Consider the following 20,597-nt stretch of genomic DNA (forward strand, 5'->3'; position numbering starts at 1 on the left):
GAATTACATGAATTAAAAATTACTTTAAGAATCAATATTTATAGTCGGACATAAATTTTCGTCGATTATCATGGTTTTGCCATGAACTGAAATGTTCGACGAAAGTTTATGTCCGCAGTCTTATATCCGAAATATAACCAACAAGTTGTGACATCAAATTGGAGGTTGGACAACCAGTTTTGACATATCTGTTTATGTGTTATCTCAATTGATTGACATATTAAAGCATTTGAATATGCACTTTCTAACTAGAAGCTAACTCCGTTTGTCAAGGTAAAGGCCATTTTGCTATGCTACGATCCACTTACAAAATGTATAGACACGTCTTGCTAAACGCGCGAGACATGTCGTCGTGTCGGGTGGAAAGATGTGATTGTATGATGAGAGTGTGCATTGAAGTGATACAATAGAGTTTCAGCCTGTTGCCTAAACATATGTTGCTCTACTGTTCGATCTCGTATACAATTTCATCTCGAGCCAAGAGAGTTAACTGACAAAATATCTGAAAGTTACAGAACGCTCTATTTTCAGATAGTCTCTATGTTAATTTTATCCCGATCCGCATTGTCGGCTCAGGTTCTACTAGCATGTACCCCGGGTACATGTAAGTATACTTCCCGCCCAAATTCAGATGTCTTAAAACGCGCTACCGATTACCGTAATTACGAAACAAACTTCTATTTAAAAAACTGCATAAACATGCTTTTTGAGTATGAGTTTCGATAATATAGAGGCTATTTAACAGAAAATTGACATAAATATGAACATTATTTAAAACAAAATGTGTTTAATTTAGTTGTTTACCATTGTTTTGTTTGCCTCTAGTATAGAGAAACCCAAATACATGATAACTCAATATTAAAACAAACGAAGCTCACTGAATTGTGTAACATAACGTAATTACTCCAAGCTTTCGGAAAACAAAACAAAATGTGTGTCCGGAAATAAATTTAGAAGCGGAATTTCGTATACAGAAATATACTATAACGTTCCCAAAAAACTGTGTCCACAAATTAAGACAAAATTATATGAAATTAATAATCACCAATTGCACTGATATATTTTTATGCATACCGTCAATTGCCCCATTTTTATTATTTGTTATACAAAGGTTTTAAATAAATAAATTGTGGAAATTATGCTTGTGTTGTATGTTTTTAAATCTTTTTCATGCAAATAATAACATAAGGTTCAAAACATTTGCAGCCTTTTTATCACACACATATTTTGAACAGGGCATTTTGCCTTAGATAACTAAAATGAATTGGTATCACCGTTATAACTCTAATTTTTAAGACACTTTTTCGACACCCCAGTTTTTAACCGTGATTTTCTCGTTACTTTAAATTTGCGAACGTACAGATTTTACTCGATAAATAAATATCAATAACATTTCAGCATATTTGAAATGCCATTTTACCAGAATTTTGCACACTTGCGCTGATCTTATGACACTGAATCATGTGTATTTAGAACCGGATTTAGGTCCTAAAACCTTGAAGATGAATGCCGTAAGGCAATGTCCATTACATTGACGTTATGGGGTAAAAAACTGTGTTTACCGGTAATAGACAATAGTTTCACCTAACAGCTTAATTAAAACAAAAAAATATACTATATGGCGTGTTTTTTTTTACAAGCATGTGTTTTTATTCGGTTTAAAAATTGATGCTTTACACATGGCATACCCGTATCCTATCGCTAATTCAATGTTTATATAGCGTATATACATTTTGGACCACCTGTATTTTTTGTCCCATTAATTTTTGGACACGTGTATATTTTGTATATTTTTGTATTTAAATTTTCGGACACAAAACATAATAAAACTTATAGTTATTACGGTATTTAATTGACATTTTTTCAAAAGCAGATTTTGATTACTGAATTGATGCTAAACTGTCCGCAGTGCTTGTTGTACAATGTAAGTGTAATTTTTTTTTCCATAAAGATATTAAGCTTTATATTGAATTGTTTTTATAATCAATGACTGAATCCTTATTTTAAAGTATTTTCGCAGTCGTAAGTGTTATTATGCATATTAGTCCATTATGTACATTTTCTCTAAGGAATCATACGACTTATTATTTGAAACTTTTATTTTTAGACCCATGATAAACGAAGCAATGCTCTACTTGTTTAGCGACAAACCAATACACAGTGGTAAACACCATCCCTGATGCACCATGATCATCTGGATAGTTGCCTTGAGCACCAGATATTTGTGTAATGTTTAATTTAACCAGCAAAGTTTACAAAGCTTTATTTTTATTTTTATTACCGAATTTTACCATGCTCAACAATGTGACTGTATTACAGTCCATACATTTCCTATACAAATATCTCACTTATATTGCTGATAATCCAAGTTAATTCTAAGGGCAATACGGTGAAAAACCAAATTAGGAAGTTTCTCATAGGACACATCTTTTAATTTAAAACAAGTAAAGCAAAAATCACTTTGAACCTGATATATGATCCCTAATTCTATTGGTCAAGTATTATAACAACTTAAGCAAGTCAAATATTTTTTTTAACAGTTTTTTTAATAAGTTGTGTGTAGGAATCAATAAGTCATACCTTTTACATAACTTAAAGTGAATAAAAAGGTCTCTTAACAAATGCCTAGACAAGAACGAATTGTTGTGAAAAAAAAATTAGGTCCAAAGGCCTAGAACTTAATAAAGTCTTACTGCAACCCGCTCGTTTTGAAATAAGTTTCACTAGAAAAAACAAGAAATAACAAACAAATTCGTTGAATTGATATCCCCCGCCAAATAAATTTTGTTTATGGATGGGTGTAGAACTAAAAGAAAAGGTATAAGAAATGGGTTGTGCCTTTTGTCATTTTTTTAACTCATTTGTACCTGTGCTGGGTTTGCAGACAATAAAATGCAGATATTATATTTTTCATGAATCAATTAACATTAATAGTATCATGACAAAAGGAGAAATTGCTTGTTATGAGCATTTTCTTATATAGAAATCTTACATACTGAACTATTGCTCCGAAAAGTAACAACATACAAAAATAACAAAGAACAATAACTCAAAACTAAGACGGAGGAGGGTTCTCGAGCGTTCATAATTATTTAGGTGAATTAAAAAGTTTTGCTTTTTCCACGAACACATTCAATCTTAATATACACTAAATTTTCAGAGAGTTGCAGAGTGAACACAACATCCGCTATGACAAACGTGTAAATAACATAAATAAGTTTTTACGGTTAATCACACATCATTGAGTACGACCTTACATGAAGCATTTGTGTCACCTTGACCCTTGATGAGAATCGTATGACCTTTCATGAAGTATATTTTGTGACGTTGACCTTAATCCTAGACATAAACTTTGACCTTTACCTTAGACATGAATCTTACATATAACACACAGCTAGGAAGAAGATGGAGACGAATTATGGAAGATTATTGCAGAATCCACTGATACATAGTAAAATAATGGCTAAATAATAAATATTTCTGCGTGACCTTTGATGTGTGACTATAACTTTGGTAAATAACACATAGGTCTTGCACTGCCTGATAATTGAGAACAATTACATCAGGACATTTTGAGAATCCATTTCAGTATGGTAGAATCCTTACCAAATAAGTCATATTAAATCAAAATGTGTGATTTTGACCTTTGTGTTAGACTTTGACCATGACCCTATCAACCTGGATCTTATATTTGACACTCAGCTAGATAATGGAGAACAATTGTGGACAGTTATTTCAGAATCCCTTGATGCATAGTAAAGGAATGACTTAAGAGTGTAATATTAAAAGCTTGCGGGAAGGTTTACAGTCATTTTCAGAAATGGTCACCATCATAAATTGCCATATTAATAGAACTTCCAAGATTTTTTTTGTAATCGGTTCATTAGGCTAGCTTAATGGGTGTATAATCGTTCGTTACAATGTTGGAATTTATTATTTGCGATCTTTGATACACTTTGACACTTTAAGACCTTATTAATTCCTTTAAGTTTATTACCCTGCTATACAATGTTACTAGTACATGCAAGTAAATGAGAAAACCAAGTGTTTTGGGCAGGCTTTATGGGAGTTCGATCATTTTTTACGATGATTGGAACACTGACGGCAACGTAGGCGTAGAATTCATTATTGGCGATTATTGATATATATATATTTACATTCAAAACTTATATTTATTCAGTTATGTTTACCTTTGTGTGACATAATGAGACTTGACCAGAATGTTACTTCATCAGTAATTATGCAATAACGGGGTCAACTAACAAGAAATGTCCCCATCAGCTATGATGTCACACAATAATATTTTTTGTCTCAAGCACCGCTTATGTCAAACACAAGCTGAATAATTACTGAAATATTTACATCCTTGACAAGCTGTTTCATAATCAACTGTTAGTGTTGACCCTGACCTCTGAGGTTGGGAAACAGGTTTTACATATGATATGCCCAGTCCTCATGGTTCTTATGAGTGTTGAGTTATTTTTAAATAGGATTGTGAGTGACAAAGTTACTACCCGAATAAGCTGTTTTATAGCTAAGTTAATATTTGAATTCAACCTTGACCTTTAAGGAAGAGATACGAGTTCAACAGGCGCCACGTTTTCTTATGATTAATAGCACGTGTGTCAAGTAATTTAAAAATCAATCAATACATGACAGAGTATTTTTAAGCTGTTTTATGGTCAAATAAGATTTTTGACCCTTAAGTTTGACCTTGACATTTGAGGTTGGGAAACGGTTGTAAAACAAAACAAAATAGCGTCTTCTTATGGTTTCAATACGTGGTAAGTTATTTTAAACTAGCCTAATGAATAACAAAATAACAGTACGTATAAGCTGTTGTATATACACATTTACTTTATAAACTCTTAAGTGTGGTTTCTGCTTAATAATCTAATATAAAATATGTGTATTACTGCCACATATCTATACCTACATGCATATACCTTAAATTGATGAATTGTCTTTTTTCAGACTGTGGCAAATCGTACCCTGATCAGATAAATGAAGAAAGGGCTTCAATACTCATTGCGATGGGTTCAGATGCCTTGCCAAACGAGAACCCGTGGCACGTCAGTTTATTTATTAAGGTGCGTGAATATTTGTACAAGTATTTTTTGGAGCGCAGCTGCACTCATACGATTTTTTTTTAAATTATGGGAAATCAAACTATGGTTTCTGCTGAATAATCCGAGACATAAATATTTTAATAAATCTTCAAATATTGAAACATATCAAAAGAACTTGTTAGAATTTACGTATGTAGCCTATAAAGTCAATGCCAATGTAAAGATACTATAAATAGACATATAGTTATATCTCATGAATAGCAATCGATTAGAGCTTTAGCTTTGGCACTTTCTCCATGCATAGTAAAACCCAGAACTTATTTATGAGTGTTTATAAGGTGACTGGCGTTAAGGAGGCGGTTAATGAATTTATAAACAAAATTTCCACTGAACTGCTCGAGAACAGCCTTAAAAGTTTATATACCGGTAGTTTATCAAATTTAAGCTTTTGCTTGCGGGTCGAGTACACCATAAGCTTAAAAAATGAGTAATGTAATATAAATTCGAGTGTTGATTGATAACTACTTAAAAGAAGAACATGTTTTCTTTTTTTCACATTTCGCTATTAGGTAATTTTTCCATTACTCTGTATTGAAATCCATATCAGCTTAATGTGGTCGCACTTTACTTTTATCTGCTTGTATCATTCTTTATTTCGTTATAAAAGAGTGAATAATAAACAACATATTTATCCATTTATATTTTTTTGTATTAAAATATTTATACAAATATGCAAACATTGTGCGAAAATGATGGTTTATAAAGAGTTTTTGCCATATCAATATTCTTTTTCTTCACATGTGAGTTTTTATTTGCGTAGTAGATTCCAATATAGCAACGTTAAGTTAAGAACATTATTATCCACGTTTGACATGATTTTGCGGTGTTTTGTGAACACTTATGGCGGAAGAATAAAAAATTGAGTTTAATTTTTTCGATGTGTTTTTTTTTAACGTTTGACCTATGCTTATATCGATATAGAAAAGCAGATATATTATGCATATAAGATGTTTGTCTGTTTTTATGTTTACAATATTCTTTTAGGATGATAAATATCCTTTTTGTGGCGGGTCACTTATATCCCAGCGATTCGTAGTGACAGCAGCACATTGCATAACCGATAAAGGGACGGAGGAAAAGTTTAAGGCATCCGTTGTGATTGAATTCGGTACGTAAAGAAAATGTTAACCATTATTCAAACTTCAACAAGCGGAATACTTGGACAAAAACAGAAACCCATGCATATAATGTATTATCATCGTTGCCTTCTACTAGTAATCAAAATCAACTCGTTTTGATCAAATTCAGATGAAAAATATATTGGAGAATAAGTATGCCCGTCTATCCAACCCTTTTATAAGTTTTTTATGTTTCTCGACAACGACAGGCCAAAATTTAACGAAATTTCTTTGGAAGCGTTTTTCTAATGAGGAAGTGCAATCTAAATCAATAACGATATACTTCATTGATTAAATCCTTATTTTATATTTTAAAGCAGTGCACAAGTTGTGTTTGGTATTTTATTTTCATTCGATCTAATAAAACCTTTCCGCAAGATTTACAACTCAATATCATCATCATCATCATCATCATCATCATCATCATCATCATCATCATCATCATCATCATCATCATCATCATCATCATCATCATCATCATCATCATCATCATCTTCTTCTTCTTCTTCTTCTTCTTCTTTTTCTTCTTCTTCTTCATCATCATCATCTTCATCTTCATCTTCATCTTTCCCTTAACCTGTCTGGCCGAATGACAGAAATATGTTGCCGGTTATGTTTTGGTGAGCTGCTGAGGGTAAGTCATCCATTGGAACTGACCTTCACATTTTCACCAGATCCACACAGCTTGTCTTATGATGACCTTGACGTCGATCTGCTCTGAAGCACAGTCCTACACAGAGAGTCGTGCATGTCTGTGGTCATCTCTTTGTCGATGTTGATACATTGCTCCTCAATGAACTATTTCCTGACCTTTTTTATCCTATTTCGCAACTTTACTGGACCGCTTGTGTGGAAGCAGCTTGTTGGCTAGTATGAGTTGGTCACTTGGTCCCTTTGTTAAATACCTCCAATATGGTGCGGTCTATTTTTTCATAGAACTGTTCAATCCTCTCTTGTATGAAGTTAAATATTGGTGCGTAGATGATTGCGTTGATGCAAGGTCTCGTTGAGATACGGATGGAAATGAGTCTGCTGGAGACTGGGGTGCAACTGACGACGCTGTCGACTACCTCCTTTCTAACGACGAAAGCAACCCCGTGGTGATGTATGGAATATTCACCGCTGACCCACATCTTGTCTCCTTTGTCTGTTGATGTTTCTCTGAATACTAGCCACCTGACCTCGGCTATTCCGATGGTGTCTCAGTGGTAGCGCTTCAGCTTGTGCGCCATTTCATCGACCTTGCCGCACGCAGGGAGTTTTCTTACGTTTCATGTTCCTATGTCTGTTCCCGTTGTCGCAAACTTAATCGATGGATACGCCCTATTAACTAACGTGTCGAATAAACATTAGAGACTGGCGTTGAAGTGTAAGGTTATCGTTATTCCGGGCTCAGACCGATTCGGCTTGGTAATCTGTTGTGTTTAGTACCTTCCAATAGACAACCTTTGCGGCGCCCATCTATTTCTCAACAATTTGCAATTTGGTTTTACGTTACGTGCAACCCTCTCACTTAGTTTCGCCAGAAGGCAGAAACGATTACCACGGTGTGGTTGGATCATTGTTTAAGTTTAAGTGGAATTGTGCGCTGAACCAAGCCGTTGCAAATAAAATATTTTTCTATGTGATTTTGGGCTTCTAAAACTAATATCATAAGTTTTAAGTGCATATGTACCTCCACCTTATTTATACACAACAACTTGCCATAATACGACACGCTGTATGAAAAATATTTATTCATCGAACCAGGGACTTCTAATTCGTTGATACTGTGGCATTTTGAAATAATAATAAATATACGACCTTTTACTCCAAAAAGGGACACGAATACATTCAAACTATATTAAAAGCGGCATAGTGCACATTAGATATTCACAGTGAGTCTTGTGCATATTAGTCAGAGATTGTCCATGGAGTTTCAGGTCTAAACACTTCTTGTTCTTACTATTTCCAAGCAGCTGCTTACAAAAATGTGACGGAATCTTAAAAATGGGAAGCTTTAGTATCAAGAATTTACTATCTCAATATTATTAAGCTTAATAGTTGTTCCCATCGACATGCAAAGAAGGATTACGTTAAAGGTGAATGTCATACTTTGAAATTAAACACACTCTTAGTTTGTTAAACCTTGAATAGCATCTTTGTAAAAGTCATATATAGCTGTATAGTGCACTATCAAATGTAAAATGTTTGAATGAACCCCAACGCTTTTTTAAGTAAGCAAAACATTTATGGATTGCACAAATTAAATGAAAAAACATGTCTGGCGCAAGAAAGATACATTGTGCGTTTTAGTTTCAGGGGCATTCATCTTGAAAAATCTTAACGCAATTTAATCCCTTCACTAATTTTCCATATTATAACAGTATCAAGCGTGACCGTATTTTCAAATAACGCAGTGGTAAAACATACATCGTGAGATTTACTGTGTGCAACAAACGGACCGCTTGTTCAAGGCCAAAGTACAAAGCCAAAGGAAACAAATATGTTTGTATTTGTCCGGAACATTTCGTTGTCTAATATGGACGATTTTAGAAATAATGTGGCAGCTCATGTGTGCATGAGTTTCCTGTGCAGTCACAAGGTCATATGTCGAATGTTTCTATTGAAGGTCAAATCTCACAAAATTGTCTAGTACATACCTATGTCCGCCATGAATGGAGTTATAAATAACTTAGCAGAATTTACAAGAATACGGAAACAGTTTTGTTGCGTACAAAATTCAGATCCCCAACTTGAAAGTTAAGGTCAAAATTCACGGATAAACATGTAAAATATGACATGCATGCTTTGAAAAAATTCCTTTGCCTCAAAAAGCTTTACTGATGGACATATTTTGTGTATAAATTTCAATCTGTTTTTTAAAATTGATTACTAGTCATTTTCATAAGACTCGAATATATGTAAATTTGCAAGCCTATTTCAATGCACCTTTCACCTGCAGCCATCCAGAACTGTACTACAAGTGGACTTAGACGTGGTGTAAAATCAGTCATTATTCACCCTAACTACAACAAGACAGCACAGTTTGACAGCGATATAGGCCTTCTTGAACTAAGTGACCCGGTAACATATTCTCTCCACATTCGGCCTATTTGTGTACAAGAATATTTAAAAACCTCAATACTAATGATTGGAGCTAGTCGTTCGCAAGGAAAAGCAGTTGGGTGTGGAATAGTCCAGGAACGTGGCTCTCGGCCATCGATACTTCAGGTATGTACTCCAGTTACAATTTTGACCATGTACAGTAAAACTTCCTAAAATGGTTATCGAGTGGTCCTGACTGAAAAGTTGGAAACATTCTCTAAAATATCAAAACAGACGTGTTTATTAATTGTGATTTATGTTGTTTTGTTTTACAAAAAAAAAGTATTTAACTGTAAACGGTATCAGATTGTTGGTTCTCTGAATAGACTCTGCTATGATATAAATGTATTTTTTATATTGCAGATAAAAAAAAGTTTTAAATATAAAATACACATGTACATGTTTTGTTATTTCCACTATTTACATTATTTAATAGACATCCTCATATTAATATGTTTATAGCTGAGATGAACACACTCCCCTAATAATCGATCTCATATTTAAAAATTTACTTATCAGGGATTACTGTATATGTTGTTTGTGGACGTTCGAGTTAGGGTTTAAACCATATTTTTAATGAAATACGCATGCTTTCAAAATCCAATGTCGGGACTATTATACATTACCTTACCAACATGAGCAGACATGTGCACGATTTGTCATACCTAATAATTTGATAGCGACTTTCATTTGGCTGGTAAATGGGTTAATACACTATGTTGTAAAATGAGGAAGGAATATTTTTTTTTATTTACGCCGACAGTCCTTTATTGATTGAATTTTATTAAAATCGAAATAAATAATGTATCTCTCAAACATGAATTTTAAATTATTTACAACTATTGAAGTGACAGCAGTTTATTTGAGCATTATTAACCATGTTTTTTAGGAAATACTGCTGCCCTACGTACGAAGAGATGACTGTGAGGACGATTTAAAGCCAACGATCTACAATTTCACCAATAACATGATATGTGCAGGTTATAAGGTACTTTGATGCATTGAGATCAACTGAATAATGCTTACATGTACTCCTGTATTTTATCATTAGGGCATACAAACCTCCTTAACTATTTAAAGTTGTTTAAGTTATACAACATATTACTGTTGACATGTTCTAGAGATTGTCGAGCCTGAATCATTTTATCCATATTTCATTATAAACTGTGTTTTTACTAAATGCTTTATATTCAGTTTGAAAATGCCACAAAATGTAATTGTGTTCACAATTACAAAATCGATAACAATAACATATTATTATTATGTAGGTCGCTTGGAAACAAATCCAAAGAATTATAAATATAAATGGGCTATTCTTTATAGATATTTATTTATTTGTATGCGCGGGATTCTGATTGGCAGTCAACTTATTGTCCCAATATAAGTTACTCTACAAAATGGGTATACATGTTAAGCTCATCGAGACTTATTCCATGTTTCATATTGACACAATACTGCGTGATTTTCTAACACGTAACACCATTCCATGTGGTTGGCGGGGGGGGATGATATTGCTCTTAAATTGCATTTGTGTGTAAGTTTGTGTTTGTCCAGTGTGTGTGTTTGTGTGTTTAAGAAACGAGTTGGTGACGTTTGCAATGGCGACAGCGGTGGCGGTTTCATGATGGAACTTCCAGGGGGATTTAAGTGGGTGCTTGCGGGTATTGTCTCGTTTGGGTTCAAGTGTAACAATCCTTATCATTACTCATATTTCACCAACGTGGGAATGTTCTACGACTGGATTGATAGCATTGCCAAATTTACCGATGAAAATATCAAACTCGACTTTCTTACAACTACGAGTAGTGAACAAGATCCTGAGAGTAGTATCATGCGCGTTACCATGGGAAGTAACTTAACATCCGCAAAAACAACGGCTCCAACGCAGTCACCCGTCGCTCAAGATAACGGTAAGGGAATGTATTTTGTTGGTTTACGAACAGGAGAAGACATTTAGTTTATATAATTATTTGTAAGCAAAAAAGCACAGCCTGTATTCGTTAGAAGGTTGGTTTGGTACATAATTAGCATCGAACAGTTTGAACTACTCATGTCAACCATTGGTCTACTTTCGCAGCATGCCCATAGCACTAAGCGGGGTAACTGGATGCTACCTTTTTGTATGCTGAGAAGTTTGAGGTTAGATTTTGATGATTTTAACCAACGTTCATTGGATTTATCCTTTAGTTTCCATGTTCCAAAGTTGTTGTTTGTATTTCTAATTGCATACATAAGGGACCATAGCTTAAACAAGATTCAATCTGTAAACTTTTTTTCTTCAGAGATCGAATCAAACAGCTTAATAGTTTGTTTGTAACAAACCCTTTAGGCCCTCAAACAGAAGTTAAAAGTTATGTCTCCGAGGTCCAAATTGGTCAGCACACTGGGTACACATGTGCTTGTTTGGCTCTAATATTCATCGAATACTTCGAGCTATACTACTTAACCGTTTCTCGATTTTAGGCTTTTGTTAAGATGTGCGTGCATCAACTCCTTGTCATTTGTTCTAACATAATTATTCCATTAAACTTTAAGCCTGTTTTCGGAGTCATTGCTTAAGAGCAATGACAAAGTTCCACAACTCTGAGCTGCTCTTAAGAGCAATAATGGCGCTTTGTGTTAGCATTTGTAACGGTTACCTACAACAACTCAGTATCTCTATATCTACCACATTTAGTGAAATAACAAGTATGTGTTAAGAGTGTTTAAAAACCTTATACGTGAGCAGCTTTTCAGCGGAAATATACCCTTTTTAAGACTTTCAAAGAATGTGTATACATATAGTGTTTATTGCTATGACTACAAATAGACCGTGATATATGGAGAGAAACTATTGATAATACAATTCAGTTCTCAATTTTGCTGCTTTAAAATTAAATGTTGCAAAATGTTATAATCATTTTTGCGTTGTCAGTTTGTAAGAGTTCGATAAATTTTAACATATGTTTATGATTCCAATAATATCTATGTATATAATGTTTTCAAAGACTATTATAAACTGGGCATTAGAGTAAGAAATGGAACTCTTCTTCAAGAACGTTCCAGTGTTTACATTTTCTGTTATCATACGGTGTCTTTTCAGGCTTGTGCCATCGCACTGCTTCGACTTCAAGTCTGTGAGCAGATACTCTTAATCGCATAAACTCGAATCTAAATTTTGAGATATTTACAACATTTAGATAAGGCTGAAATCTAAAATTTCAGTAAATGCAATAGTTTTTACCCCTTGTCGTTTGTTGTAGCTTGGTTATCCAACTTGAACGTATATATCAGATATGCGTTGTTTTACAAAAGATATAAAACAATTAATGTCTCCTACTCCCTGAAAAACACCATGCCTAACCTGAACCTAGAGTATCTATTATATGTTTAACCAAAGAATTGTTTTCGGGATAAAGTTAAAGATGATGTAATAACATATTATAAACAATTTTAATATAGTTAACATCATCAGATTTTAATAGTTTTAACCATTTTTTTTAAACAGACACGATCCGTTTATTTATTAAGGGTTTCACCCAAGTTTCGTGTAAATGAAATTATTTTGTGTTTGAGATCGAACGCCAAGCACCTGTTTACAATAACGTAGGTGTATTCTTTCAATTTGGCTGCTATTTTTTAAAAACTTCCAAGCCATAACTTAAAATTGGTTTAATAAGCTTATCGAATAATTCGAGACTATGGCTAACTGAGATATCTGTAATTTATCAAATTTGATTTTAACTTAAAAAAGTGCTTTTAGGCCCTGCCCTAAAAGCTCCTCATACGTTGCTAAAATAGAATCACCCGCTGTGAATACTATTCCAAGATATGTAAATTTATTTACAAATTCTAGCTCACTTCCTTGATATATAAACTTCAAAATTTCTTCTATTTTGTCTCCCTTTTTAAAAAAATTATTATCTTCGTTTTATTGATATTCACACAGAGTTTCAATTTTGAACAATACTTATCTAACAAATCTAATCCATGTTGTAAACTAGCTTCCGATTCTGCAAAGAGAACAATGTCATCAGCATACATCAATTAAAATAATGTAAACATTCCAATATCAACGCCTTAATATTAGTTTAGAATAAAGTGTTCCTCGATAGCATTAAGATACATTGGAAATAAAAAGGGCGATAATGATTCCCCTTGCCTTACATGAACTCCTAAGAAAATGTAAACGATTCATTACTGATTTCGTTATTATATTTGATTTAACCACATTTTACATTGATCTTACTATATTCAAAATTTTACCTCTTATGCCTAGTTTTATAAGTTTTTAATATATAATGTCTCTCATAACAAAATCAAACGCCTTTGTAAAACCAATACATGCCGTATAAAGTTTATTATTTTGATTTAAAATATGAGAAATTATACCTTGCAAGACGAATATATTATCAACTGTTCCCATGCTTTTCCGACATCCGGCTTGGGCTTCTATGTAAACATAATATTTCCCCCCGACACTTAAACGATTGTTAATCATTTTACTTAATAATTTTCCTATAGTGCTTAAAGGCTCTATAAAGGTGAAGATACGTAATTATTTACAGATTTTTAAATATTTTTTTCATATTTTATTTATAAAAGTTATCAAAAAACAATATATATATGCTATTGGACATAATAATAAAAAAATGAGCAATACAACTTGTTTTGAGCTCAAAGTAAAGTGTCCTCCAAGTCAATTGTGTTTACAAACAATCAGTTTTTTTACATCGCTGTTTACTCGCGAAAGAGAAAGTGAAAATGACTTAGGTCACCAAAAATATAACGATGACTTTTAACGTTTTCCGGTATCACTCACAAAGTAGGTCTCTTCTAAATGGTTAAAACGTTTGTAGAGATCTAATAAGTTACTTTCTGCTGGTAAAAAGTTGTTAAAATATAATTAAAATTGAATTTTTTTTCGGCTATTTTTAGCATATGTCAACGCTCTGAGGCTACACATCACGTTAGTTGCAAAAATGTAAACATTTCTTCCAATTATGAAACGGGTTTATTTTCTATAATTCTTGACAACGTTGTACCTAAGCTGTGTTATTAGCAGTTTTTATGCAAGAGTAACTGAAATCCGGTAAAAATAAGACCAGTTGATATGCATAATAATTGGATTTGTGACCTTTATAGAGCCTTTAACAATGTAATTACTCTGTAATTGGCCGTGTCGTTTAAATCACCTTTCTTATGTATAGGGACAATTAACCATTCGCCCCATGCCTCTGGAAACTAACTTTTGTTGAACAATTTATTAAAGAAGTACAAACAAAACCTCCAAAAAATGAATTTCGGAAACAATGCCTTGTTATATCATTATATGGTTTGATATAATATATTAAAACATGCACATGATATAATCACCTGTTAATATAAGGTCACATCAGCATGATACTGATTAAATGTATATTGGGATGGTTTGACAAAGTGTATTGATAATTGCACATCATACAATGACAGATTCTTCTTGAATATAATGCCATGTGTCATATGTTGTTTGCATGTGTTGTTGTCAGAGTTATAAATCACGAATATTTCTAACCGTATTAAGGGTACTAAGCTATTTTGTGGATTTTGTGATGCTTAACGACTTGTTTTCATGGATATAACTTTTTTGTTTATCTATATGTATTTCTAAAGAAAGTGTATTCATATAAAGGATGGTGTGTAATACACATTATTAACTTTTCCGCTGAATAAGAATATTAAAAAGAAAACAAATGAATAAACCGTCGCTCTGTCTAATACAAACATGTAAGTAATAACACCGTCAAATATATCATATTTATTCAAACCGTGTTAATTGATTCCCGAATGTTTGCACTTTAGTTGGCGGAATAGTAATATTTTGTAAAATATGTATAGTGTGTAGTTTCAATTTCCTTTATTCTTTATCCAAACATAGTTCGGTGACCTATATTTTTATCTTGTTTAATCATGAGCAAATAAAGAAGAGTACATTGATGACGTAATGTAAAAGTATATTATTAAGATTTTTTTAAGATGTGCTCTTAATCTAAAATATGCGGCTGGAATTACCAGACTTTTATTGGGTTGATCGGTCGTATGAAACTGTCAAAATACGATCTGTTAACATTAAATTGTCCGCAAATATGTTTCATTGTATTGTTCGCATATGAAAACGTAACGTACAAGTATCATTATGCCCATATTTGACCTTGATCTCTAGGACATTGACGTTTTAGCTAGAGACAGACGCTAGACATTAGCAGTGTTTGGGGTGACACGCCGTCTCATTGTACAATAAGTAAGAAGAAGCATTATGTTTATAATTGACCTTTGACATATTAGTGTCTGTGTGACTGTGTGATCAAATGACACGCATGCTACATTTAACACAATATTTTCACAATGGTTCCATTTAAGACTTATTTTTGAAAAATTGCCAGGTAAATGATAGTGTAACTCTCCGGACAAGTTCGGACGGACACAATTTAAGGATATATTAATATTGAAAGGCCTATATCTTTACGCATCACAGTCTTTGTAAGTCATAAAAATAATGTTTTGATATACGCTACGCACACAACACAGCTTTCGATTTGAAAATTGAAGCTCGTCAAAATTTTCACTAAAAAGCGTTTGCAATTAAAATGTTAGTTTCGAAATATTTTATGTCAAATCATTTTAATATATATATTTATAATATATATATGATATACTGACAAAATATTATTAAACAATGTGTTTACACTTTACATTTGAGAAGTTCTTCCGTCAATGCCAAATCCATATCTTCCAGCCGTATGCGGACATGTGTGTCGGAATGGGGGCTCTTGTATAGCACATGACCGGTGTGCATGTCCATTGGGATTCAAAGGACCTTACTGCGAATTATGTAAGTTAACAATCATTGAAGAAGTTATGCAAAATCTATGTTCAGCTGTAATTGCTGCATTGTTTACATTTACAAACAGTGAAAAACCAGAGTGTACATATTCCATGAATTAGAACTACCTTCTGTCTCGCCTTTTGAGTATGTATTCACGTTTTTATCCCCCGCAATAGGAGGAGGGATATTGTTTTGGCGTTATCCGTCCGTCCGTCCGTCCGTCCGTCAGTCTTTCCGTCCGTCCTTCCGTCCGTCCGGCACTTTTGTTTCCGGAGCGATATCTTGAAAGTGATTTAGCGGATTTAATTGAAACTTGGTATGAGTATATAAATGGATAACAGGATGATGCAATTATGGCCCTTTGTATCTTTAAAAATGCTCTTTATTATAAGCTTAGAGCTTTATTTATATTAACACATGAGCCAGAGCCATCAAACTTGCCATAGTTGTTCTCAATTATCTGGGAGTTCTTCACATTCAACACCCATAATCCTGGGGGCTAAGGTCATTGTCCTTTGTATCTTGAAATAATGCTTTTTAATATAAGCTTAGAGCTTTGTCTACATTAACACATAAGCCAGAGCCATGACACTTGCCATAGTTGTTCTCAATTATCTGTGATGCTTCACATTCAACACCCATAATCCTAGGGGCTAAGGTCAATGTCACACATTGAGGTCAAAGGTGACAAATTCTTAACTTTACAGATTCGGACATTGAACATATGCGAATAGCACTACATTCTAATTCAATAACATACAACATCATCGTTGGTTATAAACCTCCTAACTTTTCAGTTCAAATGTTTCTCCAAAGGTTACAGGCACAGATAAGAAATCTACAGAATCTAATTATACTGGGTGACTTTAATCAAACAAAAAACACTAAAATCTTCAACAGATTCCTACAGGAGAATTCTCTCCAGCAACATATAACCACTCCCACCCACAGCTTTGGAGACACATTAGATCTTATCATCAGCAACCTGCAAGACCTCTATTCAATTACAAAAGCTGTCCTATATACAGACCACCACCTTGTTGCTGTCAAACTCGATAACCCTGGCAATGACAACTAGTAGGAACAGTAGGTAATATCCCTTTAAGTGCTATATTCATTTGTATTATTTTGTTGTTACCTATTATATTTATGAAGTAAACCAACATCCTCTCAAACATCATCATGGAGACGATGAAGTATGATTTACAAAGTGAATATATGTGACTAATCATGTTTCCAAAATGATACCGATGAATCCCGTATTCAATGATGGATTAACCTTAAAAACTTATTTATGTTATTTCCACGTATGTCATGGCGGATGTTGTGTCCACTCTGCAACACTCTGAAAATTTAGTGTATATTAGATTGAATGTTTTCGTGGAAAAGGCAATACTTTTTTAATTCACTTAAATAAATATTGAACGCTCAATTACCCTGCTCTGTCTTAGTTTTGAGTTATTTTTGTATGTTGTTACTTTTCGAGGCAATAACTCAGTATGTAAGATTTCTATTGAAGAAAATGCTCATAGCAAGCGATTTATCCTTTTGTCAGTATGCCTTAAATATTGTGTGTGTTTTAGTATGTATTTCGGAGTTAATGAGGTCCTTCCACGCATGGGGCTGCATTATTCGAGGACCCGAACTTGACTTCCGAAAGTTGGGACGAATTTTCAAAAATAGCTTCAATTAACAGCTATTTGATTTTTAATGAAATATTGCAATTTTGGTGTGGTTTTGTGCTGTGTGTGAGAGCCGAGGAATTCGATGGAAACCCCATCTGTATGGTATTGTGACCCTAAAATATATATGATATTGTTAACTGTTAATACTTCTAAGACTAAGATCACGGTGTTTCGTAAGCGTGCTTCTCACCGAATCTTGAATTTGCAATAGCCAATCCATCGAAGTTGTAAATGAATTTTAATATTAGTGTTGTGTTTAGATAAACTGGTATATTCAATATCAGTTTTTAGGAGTTGATACTTAAATCATTAAAGCTTTAAACGCATAGTTGTGTAAATGCAATTATGTTCATTTAAAACACTTAAACCTAAACTCTCGTCTCCCTTTTTTGGTTCGTTTGTGTCGCCCATTTTGAATTATTCGTGTGAAATTGGAAGATATAATACGCCTAAATTTATCTCGCAAATTCATCTGAAGTTATGTAAGGGCGTTGTGCGTGTTAGAAATAATACATGTGCAGCTCGGTGGTTTCTCAATATGGGTACATGTATTTACCATTGTATGTGTTAGTAACCCTTTATCACATGATTTTTATTGTGTGTTTTTTTCATAACAATGACGATATTCTACGTCTCCATAAACAATTTATTCTGTTCTTTGTCTTCAAACAAGACAGTTTCAAACAATGCTTTTAATTCGCGCACAAAAGACCCGGATGTAACTGATGGCTATCACACACGAAAGAATTTTCTTGCGGTATATGTTTGTACCATATTTCTCGTCCCCGCCACCCTCCTCATCATGATCATCTTCATCATGATCACATGATCACCGTCATGATCATGATCATGATTATGATCATGATGATGATGATGATGATGATGATGATGATGATGATGATGATGATGATGAACATGATCATGATCATCATCATCATCATCATCATCATCATCATCATCATCATCATCATCATCATCATCATCATCATCATCATCATCATCATCATCATCATTATTATCATCATCATCATCATTATCATCATCATCATCATCATCATCATTATCATCATGTTCTCAAAGCGCGGCTCAGAAACAGAAGGAAACGCTGTCAATGAAACCTTTTTTTTCGTATTTCAGATTGCATATCCGGCAAAGCTGACGTTGTTTTCGTGGTTGACGAGTCGTCGTCCGTGGGAGGAGCTAACTTTTCAAGTACGATTGATGTACAATGTTTTAAAAATTCTATTTGAACGTTCTGTTGAAGTAAAGAATGATTATTGTATAACACAATGTCGTTGTTTTGGGGAATATTTATACACCACAATTGTAAACGATGATCATCTTCTTTAAGAATTATTTTCTATGCTTATATGTCTGCGAGTATACATAAACAGTTTTAATGGAAGTTTACTATATTAGATGAAGATTGTATTTCATATGTGCTCACCACATTAAGTATATAGAATTATACTGCTACATTGTGTTGTATACGTACGCAATGATATTGCAATTTTCATACAAGAGGGTTTGATGTCATTGCGGAATAGATTCTATATTATAACGCAAAATCCTGTACAGTAAGTGTAAGACATTAAAAACATAGTTATACAGTCTCTAACGCGTAAATTGTTTCACTCACAGCTATTTCAGGCCGCACAATCATGTAATGCTATCCCTTACAACACGTAACATTTCGTTCTGCTCAGATGTTTCTTCTATATAGAAAAAGGCGTACTTTTTAGGTTTAATTATATAACACGGTCAAGTTAAACCTCATCTAATGCAGTTTACGTTATTGATAATATTCATGCAACTACAATTTACGATGGGATGTGTATAACTCAGCGTCTCTTGTATAGTCAATATATGTGTCTTATTTCTTGTCTTCACCGAATTAGGTTTTGTTTGACGAGTAAATGAGCAAATTTATGTATTAATTCATGCTTTATGTATTGATAATTATGAATACTCTAGTTTGATATTAGAACGCCAAATGTGTATTAAATAAGGCTTATTAATTATTGGTATAAATTATGTTCACATTTTTGTCGTGTTAAGTATCATGGCTTACTCTTAATTAAAGGAGTCTTTCACGTTTAAGTACATTGACAAAAATTTAAAAGGTGTACAGATTCGCAAATTTTCGTTTTAGTTATGATATTTGTGAGGAAACATTAATACTGAACATTTACCATGCATTACAATATCCATTATACGCATCATTTTACGATTTAAAAACATGAAAATTATAACGCGTTTCAAGGCGAAACGATTGAATAATTTGGAGACATCTGTTGTTGTCATTATATCTTGTGAAACTACGAGAATTGCTTACATAAAGTCTAAAATACATGCTTCATTGCTCGAGCACTGATGGCCGAGTGGTCTAAGCGGTATACTTTTACTCTAGGACTCCAGGAGTCAGTGGTTCGAGCCCAGATGAGGACTACCTTTTTTTTCTTTTTTTAATTGTATTCTTTTTTTTTTACTGAAGCTTTTTAGATCAAATGTTTACATTTATCAACATGTCAAAATCTGTGAAAAGGCCCCTTTAAGGTTGTTATCATATTGAATGTACTATAATGTGTCCACATGGGTCATAACCCTTATGATACTGTAAATAATGTTAATAAATCGTTAACTTAAAACCATGTTGTTGCGACGATCACTATGCCGATAATTCGTAGAAATATGACTTGTGCACGTATGACTTAGTATGATTAGGGTAAGAATA

At 33.4% G+C, this 20,597-nt stretch overlaps 1 protein-coding gene across 1 annotated transcript in view; it reads left to right on the forward strand.

Moving 5' to 3' along the window:
• Nucleotides 1–20,597, forward strand: part of LOC127842835 (fibrillin-3-like) — a 145,606-nt gene that overhangs the window by 3,686 nt on the left and 121,323 nt on the right. The window contains exons 3-9 of the mRNA XM_052372586.1: nt 4,975–5,090; nt 6,114–6,237; nt 9,192–9,460; nt 10,224–10,322; nt 10,911–11,244; nt 16,089–16,184; nt 19,001–19,075. Of these exons, the coding sequence (XP_052228546.1) occupies nt 4,975–5,090; nt 6,114–6,237; nt 9,192–9,460; nt 10,224–10,322; nt 10,911–11,244; nt 16,089–16,184; nt 19,001–19,075 (1,113 nt within the window). The remainder of the gene's footprint in view (nt 1–4,974; nt 5,091–6,113; nt 6,238–9,191; nt 9,461–10,223; nt 10,323–10,910; nt 11,245–16,088; nt 16,185–19,000; nt 19,076–20,597) is intronic.

This window comes from Dreissena polymorpha, chromosome 8, assembly GCF_020536995.1.
Source record: "Dreissena polymorpha isolate Duluth1 chromosome 8, UMN_Dpol_1.0, whole genome shotgun sequence".
NCBI lineage: Eukaryota > Metazoa > Mollusca > Bivalvia > Myida > Dreissenidae > Dreissena > Dreissena polymorpha.